Consider the following 12,511-nt stretch of genomic DNA (forward strand, 5'->3'; position numbering starts at 1 on the left):
TAGAATGAAGCATTGCAAAGTTCCTGTTGAAATCAATAGACTGTCCATATAATCCATGGATGTGCTGAGTCCTCCAGAGTGAAAACTATTCTATCTGCTCTTCACTGCTTCAAATTTATGGAGATCCTGAATTAGAAATCCCCACTTATTAACCCAGAATGCCCCAATAGTGTATTTGTCACATAGACAACCCTTTGGTAGTAGTAGTGTTTAGCATTTTGTGTTGTATCTGGTTGGTATAATATTGAGCTAGTGTCCCTTTAATTGGAATTCTTCTGGTTTGGAAGATGTACAACACTGAGTCACAGAACAGCAATAGCTTTCTATTATATTCTATTTCTATTGTTTGATAACATTTTTGTGAATTGGATTGCTAACAATCAGGGATAGTCATGTGCTTTTGTTGGATTATTGTCAGATTTTCGTGTACAGTATTAGGTTGGCTATCTCTAGTGACAAAGGCCAATGAGGTTATTCATTAACCATGTTGAGAATGTACACTGTGCCAAAAGGGAAGGTGACCACCTATGGCAATAACCTTACCTGTCTGCTTGGTATGTTTTAATATGTTGCGCAATTTGTCCATGACCTATAATTTACTTATGTTAGAATGGTCGAGATGGGTAAATCTCCTAAAAATTGGAACTGATTTGAGTTAGTCCAAATAGATACAGTGTTAAAGTGATAGCAACTAGAGATGAGCGAGTACTGTTCGGATCAGCCGATCCGAACAGCACACACGCATTGAAATGAATGGATGCACCTGGTACTTCCGCTTTGACGTCGGGCGGCCGCTTAACCCCCCGCGTGCCGGCTACGTCCAATCATTTCAATGCATGCATGCTGTTCGGATCGGCTGATCCGAACAGTACTCGCTCATCTCTAATAGCAACATATATGGCTTACTGAGTTTTTAGTGAATAGCGCCTATAATCCCTTATGATTGACTGTGCAAGGCATTATGGACCAATCTGCAGGACCCCAAGTCATATTCATTTTTTGTCCCTATCAGTATGTCTTTGGAGTGTGTGGGAAGAAACCCAGGCAAACACTGGGAAAAACATACAAACTCCTTGCAGATGTTGTCCTTGGCAGGATTCAAACCCAGGACTCCAGCGCTGCAAGGCTGCAATGCTAACCACTGAGCCACCATGTTGCCAAGTCATATTAATTTTGTCTATCTTCTTTTGGTCTATGAAATGGCAGCCACCATTTTTAGCAATTTGTGCGGGACAAGTCCTAAAAGCTTCAGATTCGCTATTATCTGAAACTTTTGGGGAACTCTTAATGAATTTGATTCATGTTGAAGGATTTAGATGATCGAGTAACTGAACCCAAACCAATTATGTGAAAAGGGCATATATATGGTTATGTTAGGTTTTTGGTTTTTTTTCTTGCATCAATGGGCATTTCATGGGTACAATGACATCTGAAGACACCATTAGCAGATAAAAGAAAAAAAAAATGGCAGATTTTTTATAATAAGATCTATTGTTCTGCATTTATAGGATTAAGAAGGTTATTATTAACGGACAATTTGACTACACTTACTTTTACATATAAAACTGTGAAAGCCTACTTAAGCGGCGGCTACAGACTTGTTAGGTTGGGGGATTATAACAAGAAATTCAATACTGTTAACCCATTTTATTCAGTTTTCCATTTTTCCACCATAGTTTAGTGTTGAACTGGTTCAACAGAACACTAGTAGATCCTCCTGTGGGTCCAGGCGCTGAAAAAAAAAAATGCCCATGGGGTCCAACAAAAAGTAAACAGTGACTGACAATGTCTGTAAAGTAATGCAGAAATATGTTGTTGCTATACAAGTAAAAAGAGATGAATAACCAAGTAGGCTTCATGATCACATGTATTGTCACCCTCCTGCTCGGATGTTTAGGGGTATATTGCTGCAAAATTGCAATATGGAACAGAATTATTCAGTATATATAATGGCCATTGGAACGCTGACAATTAAACATTTAGTTAGCCGACAGCTATTTCCCTTTCAACATATCCAGTCCTCGTTTTCTCTAGCATCGTTGGTTGGGGCAGCTTTGGACACCTCCAAATACTTTATATGGATGGCTCGCCAGAATCGGCAGGTTCAGCTGATACTAATGTCTAAGATCTAAATATAGGGACTTTATGTCAACCGTATGTAAATAATATGTTGACTTATCTCTTAGTTACCACACCTGTGAGCTCATATTAGTGATAATATAGAATCCTGTTAAGATAATATTGAAGGTTTTCAGCTATTGTACCAGCCTGCTATTCCCCTGCAGGCATAACAACTATTGCAGTAATCCACAGGATAAATGACATCACCATAGTTAGTGTGCCCTGCCCTTTGTAGACGTTCCAGCACATTACAGCTATCAGTTATAATTCGCATCATTGCCCTGACAAGGCCGGTGACGTCACCAGCAGCAGTCTGTCTATAGAATAAACAGGAGTGCGGAGACAGGAATACATAAAAATTAACCACTGAATGGAAGCGACATATCTGGGATTTCTGTGTTGTCCCCTGAACCAATATGTTCATTAAAAAAAAATATTGCTAGAACTAAATTTATACAAAATTTCTGCATGTATGAACTAAGCAAATTTATGGGACCTTGACTATTATGCTTCTGACTTGAGAGATCTGAAACCTGTGTTTAACTCCTTAGTAATACATGACATACTATCATGTCATGGTGTCACTAAGGTGGTATGGAGAGTGCTCAGGCGCTGTGTCCTCTTAATGCGCAGCTAATAGCATCAATTGTTGCCTATTAACCCTGTAGATGACCTAAATGGCCGCCTTCTTTGGAACATTACCAGAGGACAGTGAATGGTTTTTGTGATGGCCAGGTCCTTAATGAAGGTTCCCAGGCCTGTCATTATTGCGTTTCTATTACACCGTGCCATTGGTAGCATGCAATAGTAATGAATCATTTCACAATATGCTGCAATACAGTACAGTGTGAACCTGGTGTAATTGTCTCAAAACAGGAACATAGGAAATTGAGAAGTACTGTTGATAAGAAAAGCATTGTTATCAATATCTCTTTTGGACCATACACCCTTTAAGAGTATGTTCACATGGCGGAAAATGGATTCCACGTGTGAACATATACGGAATGCCGATGCAGTCGCGGCATTCCGCTCCGGATTAGGCCCGAATGAACGGGCCTAATCAGGAGGGAGTCTTGCGCTGTCGCTAAGTCAGCTACAGAATCCGCAGCAAGATAGATCATTTTGCTTCTTTTTTCCACTACTAGCTAACGGAAAAAAAGAAGTGAGCAGCTCCCATTAAAGTCAATGGGAGCCGTTTTGGCAGGCGGATTTTGAGGTGGATTCCGTGTCAAATTCCACTGCCAAAAATCTCTGTGTGAACTAGCCTTAAGTGGTCTGTGTCCCTACGCAGTCTGACTTGTTTGGTACTGATTTCACAGCTGATTTTTAGATGGATTCCACCTCCAAAATGATCTGCGAATTCAGTCCTGATCCGGAATCTGACTCACGTGATCCAACTTAAATTCCTCTTTATTTTTTGCTTTTGGTTTCATATCCAAAGTGATAATTCATTTTTTTTTTTTTTTTTCATCCCTTATGGCTTATTGGCTGTTAAGAAATTGCTTATTATGTCCGGTCGATAATTATTCCTTTGGAGTTTGGCGTATTTTGACTTATTGGGTGCTTTGTTTGGTTGAGTTTTGAAACCCACTGCTTAAAGTCCGCCAACGTGCTGTAACCTGAGGAGGATGAAATTCTTCTTACACTAGGGCAGGCCTGTAGAATATGTACATATTCTTATTCACATTCTATAGGCCTCCTGTAAAGAGATTGATCTATACTCATTCTTTTGGTATAATGGGATTAATATATTCATTCTTTAATAGAAATATTTCCTGCCCGCAGTCCTGAACAGCCTGTGCGAGATTCTCTAGATGTGACTATATAGAAGATTGCAGAATGTACATATTCATTGTTTGCAAAGCTCTGGCAACAAAGGATGAAATCTAGATCTGTTTGTTCCCTTAGTCCCGCAGTGTGGATAAACAGCATGCCGTCATCAACTATGACAGTGAAAAGGACGAACATCGCGTGAAGGATCTTGGGAGTCTGAATGGAGTAAGTATATATCATTACGTGTCAAGTTCTCAAGAAAAGTATCATAACATTCTAAAACATACAATTGAAATACATTATAAACTAACCCTAAAAATGCAGTTCTACAGTTGCAATGCACCAAAAGATCGCCCAGCACACGAAAAAATCCCAGTGTTATAAATGGCACATTGTATGGGCTCCTATTTTTCCATTGCGGCTCAAATTATACTTTTGCCTGTAATGTAGAAAACTTTGATTTCTATCAGTATACCAGGCGTGTGGACAATGGTGCTGATAACATGGTGAGATAACAGTCATATTCCTATTCTTTTCCAACCCATTTAACCAGAGCACTAATGCGTATGCACCAAGTAGCACAGCGAAGTACATCTAAACAGGACTGGCTTGCTGTGCATTAGTTCAAAAAACATGACATACAGGTAAACAATGGTCTTGCCATGTGCCAAAAAATAATAATCAGTGTTCTTAATCTATATCTAGGCTTACAGATCTGGTATACTTGCACAAATCTGAAAGGACATATATAAAAATAGTAGACTTAATCTGCATCTTATAATAGAAAAGTCCCTGTAGTTCTGTTACTGTCTGGTCTTGCCTCATATAATGCCAAACAGCTGTGTGAAACCCAACCAGATAACTGATACTCATTAGTACTGAAGTATTCTGTACTGTATTTAAAGGGGCACTCCAGGCAGAAATGATAATGTGTTATGATTCTAGTGTAGGGGTTGTATTCCGCTTGCGTGAATGGAGCGAGCCACATATGTCCAGATATCTTTCCATTCATGGGATGGAGGCATCTGACTCCCGTTCTCTAGAGACAGGGCCTGTATCAGCTTTATGTGACATTTATGGCACATGTTGTGTCTTTGAAATCAATGTCTCGGGTACTTGCATTTTGTGTGCCAGAAGGGGTGATGCTTTTAAGTGATATGGGAATATGGGTATTCTGTTAACCTGCCCAGGGCATACTTTGTCCATTCCTATGTGCAACTCTTTTGATGAATTTATTTATGTACCAGATATAATTTTTACCCAGACTTGTACGTTACAGTAATCTTATTATGTAAAACAAATCTGTGTTTGCCATCTTTGGGCAATCCGTGCTTGCCAAAATTTGTAGTAAGAAAAGTGATGTTGGTTGTTGGAATAAACTCATATCACTTTCTTCACTGCAAGTTTTATTTGCAGCCTGTTTCTTGATAAGAAAGATAGATAGATAGATAGATAGATAGATAGATAGATAATATAACCTTGTTTTGGATTCTTTGAAATTATTTCTAAATACTCCTAAATTAATAAATGTCCTCCTTATCTCCACAGACCTTTGTGAATGACGTGAGGATACCGGACCAGAAATACATAACCCTTAAACTCAATGATGTCATCCGCTTTGGCTATGATATCCTTTAGTAATTCTTGTACTAGCGGCTGGGTTTATGACTCAGTTCTTTCTGTTGGCAGACGGTTTCTGCAAAGACACACAAAGGTCACAGGAAAGCAGATTAGAGATTCTGCAGCCACGTGAGTCAGGAGCATTTCTGAGAGCTTTTACGGTTTCTGTAGGGTCTGTAAAGGAATGCATTAAGCCGGCCTAGCCGTGACGTCTTAGAAGGGGTTGTATGAGATTAACATGAGGGCTTACATCTTAAAGGTGACGTCTAATGACTATTGCTCCAATGCATCTAAGACTAGAAATAAAACAATATTTCAGATAATTTTTATTAGCTGTTTCTACCATATTGTGTTGGCAGAGCATATGCAGAGCTATGTGTCTCCAATGGCAACAGGCTATTAGATAAACTCTGTGCAGTTCCTTGATAATGTCTGGTAGGTTAGCTAGCAATTTATCAGAGATGGAAGGAATTATATATTAACAGCAGGGTCATGCTACACAGACTTTTTTTGCAGTCTCTCACTGTGCAGACACATAGGACTATGTGGCAGGTGTAGATGACAAACTGTAGGGATTTTTATTGAAAACTATTGCAAAGTTGCTTCACATATCCTTGTTGCACATGGACTGCCTATACCTCCATAATATAGGACTGTGTGTGTTACTGTATTGACTCTGCACATGACTTTGCTCTGCCATGACGAGTGCGTTTAACCTGAAATAATACCACATCCTAACACTAAGCTCTTTCAGGTCGTTCTTTGATTTACATCAGTTTCTGGACTCTACAATGGAGAAAAGAACAAGAACCGTGGGAATGTAGATCTAATTTTAGCACCTCCCACAATTTTCTACCTCTCTATAAAGAGATGGCGAAAACTATACAGTACATCTCTAAGACAATGCAACCACTAGGGCTTGGTGACTGTATTAAAAAAAAAAAAAAGAAGAAAGTTCTATCTGGTCTTCCAGTGCCTTCTTACATGCATATATATATATATATATATATATATATACATATATATATATATATATATATATATATATATATATATATATATATACATATATATACACACACACATACACATATGTTTCTGTAGAATATGTGAATATATTTCTGGAGTCTTGGCTATTTGGCATTAACTCCGTCCTGGTGTTGCTAACTTTTCCTTATCTATATGTATACATTTCAATATGTACGTATTGGAGCAGATTCAGCATAATGTCCCAGAGGAAGCATTAAAGGTTGGTATATATCTAATCTCAGTGTGACATAATATAAATCTGAAAGTGGATTATATAATAAAACTAGAAGTGCAATATGTAAATCTGTGTAGCTATGAAATCAATGAATACTGTCTGTTCAGTAAAGAACTGATCAAAAGTAAGAAAGAAACCATAATCCACCCATCATAGGAGCACTGTATACAAAGATCTTTTGGTCTTCTGGTGGGCTTGTCTACTCTGGTAGATGTATATTCACGTCTGGCTTGTAAATGCTGGCTGTCCCATAGTCTTTCCCTCTATAGACATTTCAGTGGAATTGCTTTATTATTGTATAGTACGGGTTTAAAGGGGTTGTACTGTACTAAAAAAAACTTGGCTGCTTTTTTGCAATAACAGTACCACATGGGCCAGTGAGTTTTTGTGCTGATGTGGATGATGTAAGATACTACATTCAACCTACAGTCAAGAGTGGCATCAGTTTTTGGAAGAAAGCAACCATGTTTTCCTAATCCTATACCAACTTTTTAATATGTGACCCATGTATATTCATTATACATTTATAATGGACATATGCTTATAGAAGACTTATAATGACTTACAATATGTGAAATGGTTCTGGGACATTTAAACTGACCTGTCCTTAGAATAGGTGATCAGTATCACATTGGTGGTGGGCTGACTTCCATCATCCCCACTGATCAGCTGTTGGAACAGGCTGCTGGATACTGGGACAGGCGCCAAAGGGTTCATCTTTGTACACTGGCTACTGGTCATAAGTAACACTGTTCTGATGCTCCCATTTACTTTACAATACCATGCCTCACAACTGCCCATTGTACTAAACTACAATGTTCTGGCACCAGTACAAGAGCACAGAATCATGTGAAAACAGCTTACAAGTGGTGATGAGGGGGGTCACAGGAATCAATCCCCATCAATCTGAAATTGATCACCTATTCCAATGGAAAAACCTTGTATTTCTCATATCCAAATACAAGATTAAAATATAGCATATTAAATATATTCATTGCAAATGCAGTTTTCCAAATAATAATAAAAAATATTTCCATATCTGACCTCTATCTTCAGCATGAAAAATACACCAGCCAACTTCAAATGAGTTTGAAGACCCAAGTAACTCCAAAACCAGATCAAGTCAAGGAACAGCCACCCCAAGTAGATTCAACACCAGGAAAACAGGACAAGGCTGACAAAAAAGCGCCCAGTGGTATGTCTGTGTGTGTCTTTATTTTTGTGATTTCCCTTTTTGAATGGACAAAGCCCCCAACTGCTATATATTCACAGATATAGACAATCATCACAGCTTGTACTTACAGTTCTATAATGTGCCGTGGTCAATGAGTGGAATAATATACATACCAAATATGCAATTTGTTTAGCTGAAAGAAGCCGCTACTAACTAGGAAGCAATTTACTATCAACTATTTTATTGCATATAAGGAACTGAGCTACCGTAATAATTTTAGTGGCTCTGGTGTCTTTTCTGGAGAGACATAAGAGGGCATCTATGATGAGATTCTGCAATCCATTGGTCTATATGCAGTGGAAGAGCTTTCTGCTGACTATGTACCCCTTGCTGCTAAGGTACTAATGCTTTAGAGGAAATTATAGCTGGTACTTTGAAAATAATGTTGAGGAACTATGCCTGTTATCCTTAATTGTGACCATAAAGACACCCACCAGCAGAGAAGGAACCTGATTCTAGTTGACCCTATTATTACTCCATACAGTATCATAGAAGTTGTTCTGAATCCAAAGTTGTTAAAGATAAGATAAGAGATAAGATAATTCTTTAATAGTCCCACATTGGGGAAATTTCAGCATGTTACAGCAGTATAGTAATACAGGATAATACACAGTAATATTACAGACGTAGACCCACATAAGCTGAGAAGAGAAGATATACTAGGAGTCCGTAGCAGCTAAGGAAAAACGGAAGAGAAAGAGTCATCGTCATGGTCGTCGTCATAATCATTAGTTCTCTGTGCGGAGTGATCTTCGCTTGGTCTGATGTAGATTATACAGCCTGGTCGCGGTTGGAAGGAAGGACCTGCGATAGCGCTCCTTCTCACACTTGGGGTGAAGCAGACGGTCACTTAGGCAGAGTTCACACGGAGTAAACGCGCCGCGCATTGTGGCGCGTTTACGGCGCGTGTACGCCGCGTTATTTTACGGTGCGCGATTACGCCGCGTTAACGCCGTGTTTACGCGGCGCTAACGCGGCGTAATCGCGCACCGTAAAAAAACGCGGCGTACACGCGCCGTAAACGCGCCACAATGCGCGGCGCGTTTACTCCGTGTGAACTCTGCCTTACAGTGCTGCCAAGTCCCATCAGGGTCCCATACATGGGGTGGGATTTGTTCTCCCGCATGGAGGTCACCACAGACAGTATCTTTCTGTCACCCACCACCTGTACTGGGTCCAAGAGGCTCCCCAGGACAGAGCTGGCCCTCCTGATCAGCCTGTCAAGTCTATTTCTGTCCCTGGTTGATATACTGCTTCCCCAGCAGGCCACACCAAAAAAGATGGCTGATGCTACCACAGAGTTGAAGAAGGCCCTAAGAAGTGTCCCCTGGACTCCAAAGGCCCTCAGCCTCCTGAGCAGGTAGTCTGCTGTGGCCCTTTCTGTGCAGCGCCTCCAGGTGATCAGCCCAGTCTAGTTTATTGTTGAGGATCACGCCCAGGTACTTATAGGTCCTGACTATCTCAATACATGTTCCTTGGATCTCCACTGGGGTCGGAGCACTTCTCTGTTTACTAAAGTCCACCACCATCTCCTTGGTCTTCCCAGCATTAATTCGGAGCTGGTTCTGCTGGCACCATTCAACAAAATCCCGGTTTAAGTCTCGCCATCAGTGATAAGGCCTACTATAGCAGAGTCATCGGAGTACTTCTGTAAGTAATAGCTGGATGAGTTGTGCCTAAAGTCAGCAGTGTACAGTGTGAAGAGAAATGAGGCTACCGACCAATGGATTTGTGCCCTGGTCTCTGCACACATTTAACATTTTTTGACCACCAGAAATTTTGGATATTCTAGTGTATGCAGATTTAGGGGACCAGCAGAAATTGGTAAATACAATTTCTAATCATATCTGCAAACTAGATATGTAATAATTTCCTCATATACTCATATACTCTGCTAAAATTCAGACCCTAGATCTTCATATAGTATGTATGAGGGTGAGGTTAGTAGTGACGTGTCTGGAATATGTGAAAGGGAAGCTTCTATAGATCCCCGTGGATCTGCCCTACATTTATCTATGTGCTCATATTTCTATGTAAACCTATACTGTCCCTACCCCCAACCACCAAATCTTTGCACTGCATCTACCATAATTGTTTTGATCAATGACAGGCCAATTCTGCTTATGTGAAAAGGATTGTACAGGGTTAGAACATGGCTGGTCTTCCAGTAACCGTGTCCAACAACCTTGAAGTGAATGGTGCATAATACTACACACAACCTTTGAAGAAATGTAGCACTTTTTGGAAGCAAGTAGCCATGTTTTTCTTATTTTTTATAACCCCTTTATGAAAAACTTCTTATCTTGTATTCAGTTATTTTAGAAACCTTTATCTTTTTCCAAAGAACTCTTTGTCCTGCAGACTTCCATATAACATGTTACAGTACAAAATTTCAGAGAATATTTGCATTCCTAAGCAACTTTGATACATGTCTGGTGAAACGATTTTACCTAATAGTATATACATGGTGACAACAATATGGCCCGATCCTTCATTGTGCATGTTTAGTTTTAGTTATGTCGCTCATGTCTCACTGTATCAGCACTATATTGGGTAATATGAAAGGTGACTCCTCTATATAGATATCAGGTGGTGCCTTTGAGGATTGTCTGCTATGCACACTATAGTTTGGGCTATCACTGGTATCATTTGATCTGGGCACTCAGATGTTAATGAATTGTCTGAAGATTACAACCAGGGTTGATTTTTTTATTTTTAGGTGTACTTGGAGAACTCTGGTTGGAGCATACATCTGAAAAATATAGTTTCTTTGAACATTGAATGGCAGGTTGCCATGATTGGGGGAAACATAGGTTGTATAGCATAGTTCATCTAAGAAATATGATTTTGGGGGTACAAGTCAACAGCACTATCAGCTTTATTGGTCTGTATCTTACATCCATAGATCTAGTATTCATTATCACAATGTATTGTGTACATACAGCAGGTGTCAAAGTAGCATTTGGAATCATGTAACTTATTAACATAACTTGCTGAATTTTTGTCCCTAGAACCCTCAATATATCGCACACCCCTATATGGTCAACCATCTTGGTGGGGAGATGATGATGCTAATAACAAGCATGATGAACATGGTGGCAGGAGACCAGAAGATCACTTTTCCGGTAAATATACCTCAATTTTGTTTAAATCCATTTATAAGAAAGGTAGCCAATGGTGGAGCCTTATGGAGACTGGCCAGACAGTTGAATCTGATAACTTGAATGAGACCTTAAGAGCCTCATGTCTGAGAAACTATAGCATGGATAAACGGCAATGTCATACATGCCAAGGGCTCGTATATCTGCTATTTCCTGCTTTGTTTCTAGACTCCTTCTTCTGTTTCTAATCCCTTCTTCTTAGATGACCACACAGGCTTGTTATCTTGAGTTATTATAGGCTTTATATATATGTATTGGGTGCTGGGTGCTGTCCACACCCTCTATCATTTTACAGCCGGAAACTCCTTCATCAGGCTGATCATGTTGAAGGGGTTTTCCAGCTTGCAGTTCTTGCTACACTAGAAGTTTACATCAGTCCATTGCTACAATATGTGGGCATAAGTAGCTTTTCTCCCACCGGAAGAGTATATCTGTGTAGAGGTCTATGGTGGAAATCCTCACTCACATCCACACAGATGTTGGTGCTCTATAAAGTGTTGTTAGATGCCAGTGTTATACAAGGTACTATGGACTGTTATGAGGTCATTTTAGATGGCGCACTGTGTTACTGGCACTTTACAAAGCTCGAAGATACCACCGATGCTATACATGTTTCTGTGCCAGCGGCTATGAAGTTTTGGGCACTGTTCATAATGGTCAGTATGTTAAGGGAGCAACAGTTTGCATGATTGACTACAGAGCACACTTCTTAGACTACAGCCCCCATAGCTATGTGATATGGCAGAATATGCCATACAAATCTGCTAGATGCAAATCCCAGAGGTAAAACCTACACCTGTATCCAGAACAGGAGCCTGACCGTTGTACTATAGTCTTGCATGAAGAGGTGACTGTACATAGATTGCTCTCCATTCATATGTATAAGAATCCCCAAAACAGTGAAGTCTACTTTCTGCTGTTTTTAGAACTTGCATACAGATTAATAGAGATGTCCATGTTTGGCCATTTGCCAGCCAGATGAAGCTCTGGAAATCTCCACTCTTAACTCTGTGGTTTTCACATCTGGGATCAACAACTCTCATGTGGAACTGTTACAAATATATGAGATGTTAGAATCCCTTTAACAATAGCTGCATCGTGATCAGCTGATCCCTGCATATCTGGCTTCTGGAACCAACTTTCATCATCAGGGAAGAATCATCCAGCGCTACTTTTTCCTTGGAAAGATATGTGTATATGTGCATATTGATCATTAAAATAAGTGGCCAACCGTGTAACTCATGGACAGACTGGGACACTGGTGTTGGCATCTACCCTCTCTTCTTTGGGCGAAAGAGGAAGTTCAAGAAAGAGGAGAGGTTGTCTTCATAATAATCC

At 39.8% G+C, this 12,511-nt stretch overlaps 1 protein-coding gene across 4 annotated transcripts in view; it reads left to right on the top strand.

Moving 5' to 3' along the window:
- CEP170B (centrosomal protein 170B) overlaps positions 1–12,511 on the top strand; it is a 68,452-nt gene that overhangs the window by 23,963 nt on the left and 31,978 nt on the right. For 3 of the 4 annotated variants that reach the window (XM_075282629.1, XM_075282630.1, XM_075282631.1), the window contains exons 1-3: positions 6,711–6,763; positions 7,835–7,973; positions 11,024–11,137. In XM_075282629.1, coding sequence (XP_075138730.1) covers positions 6,713–6,763; positions 7,835–7,973; positions 11,024–11,137 — 304 coding nt within the window. In that variant the 5' untranslated portion in view covers positions 6,711–6,712. Of the gene's footprint in view, positions 1–4,029; positions 4,120–5,442; positions 5,522–6,704; positions 6,764–7,834; positions 7,974–11,023; positions 11,138–12,511 lie in introns of those variants that run through there. The other variant, XM_075282632.1, reaches the window with a different exon arrangement.

Source organism: Leptodactylus fuscus, chromosome 7 (assembly GCF_031893055.1).
Source record: "Leptodactylus fuscus isolate aLepFus1 chromosome 7, aLepFus1.hap2, whole genome shotgun sequence".
In the NCBI taxonomy this organism is placed as follows: domain Eukaryota; kingdom Metazoa; phylum Chordata; class Amphibia; order Anura; family Leptodactylidae; genus Leptodactylus; species Leptodactylus fuscus.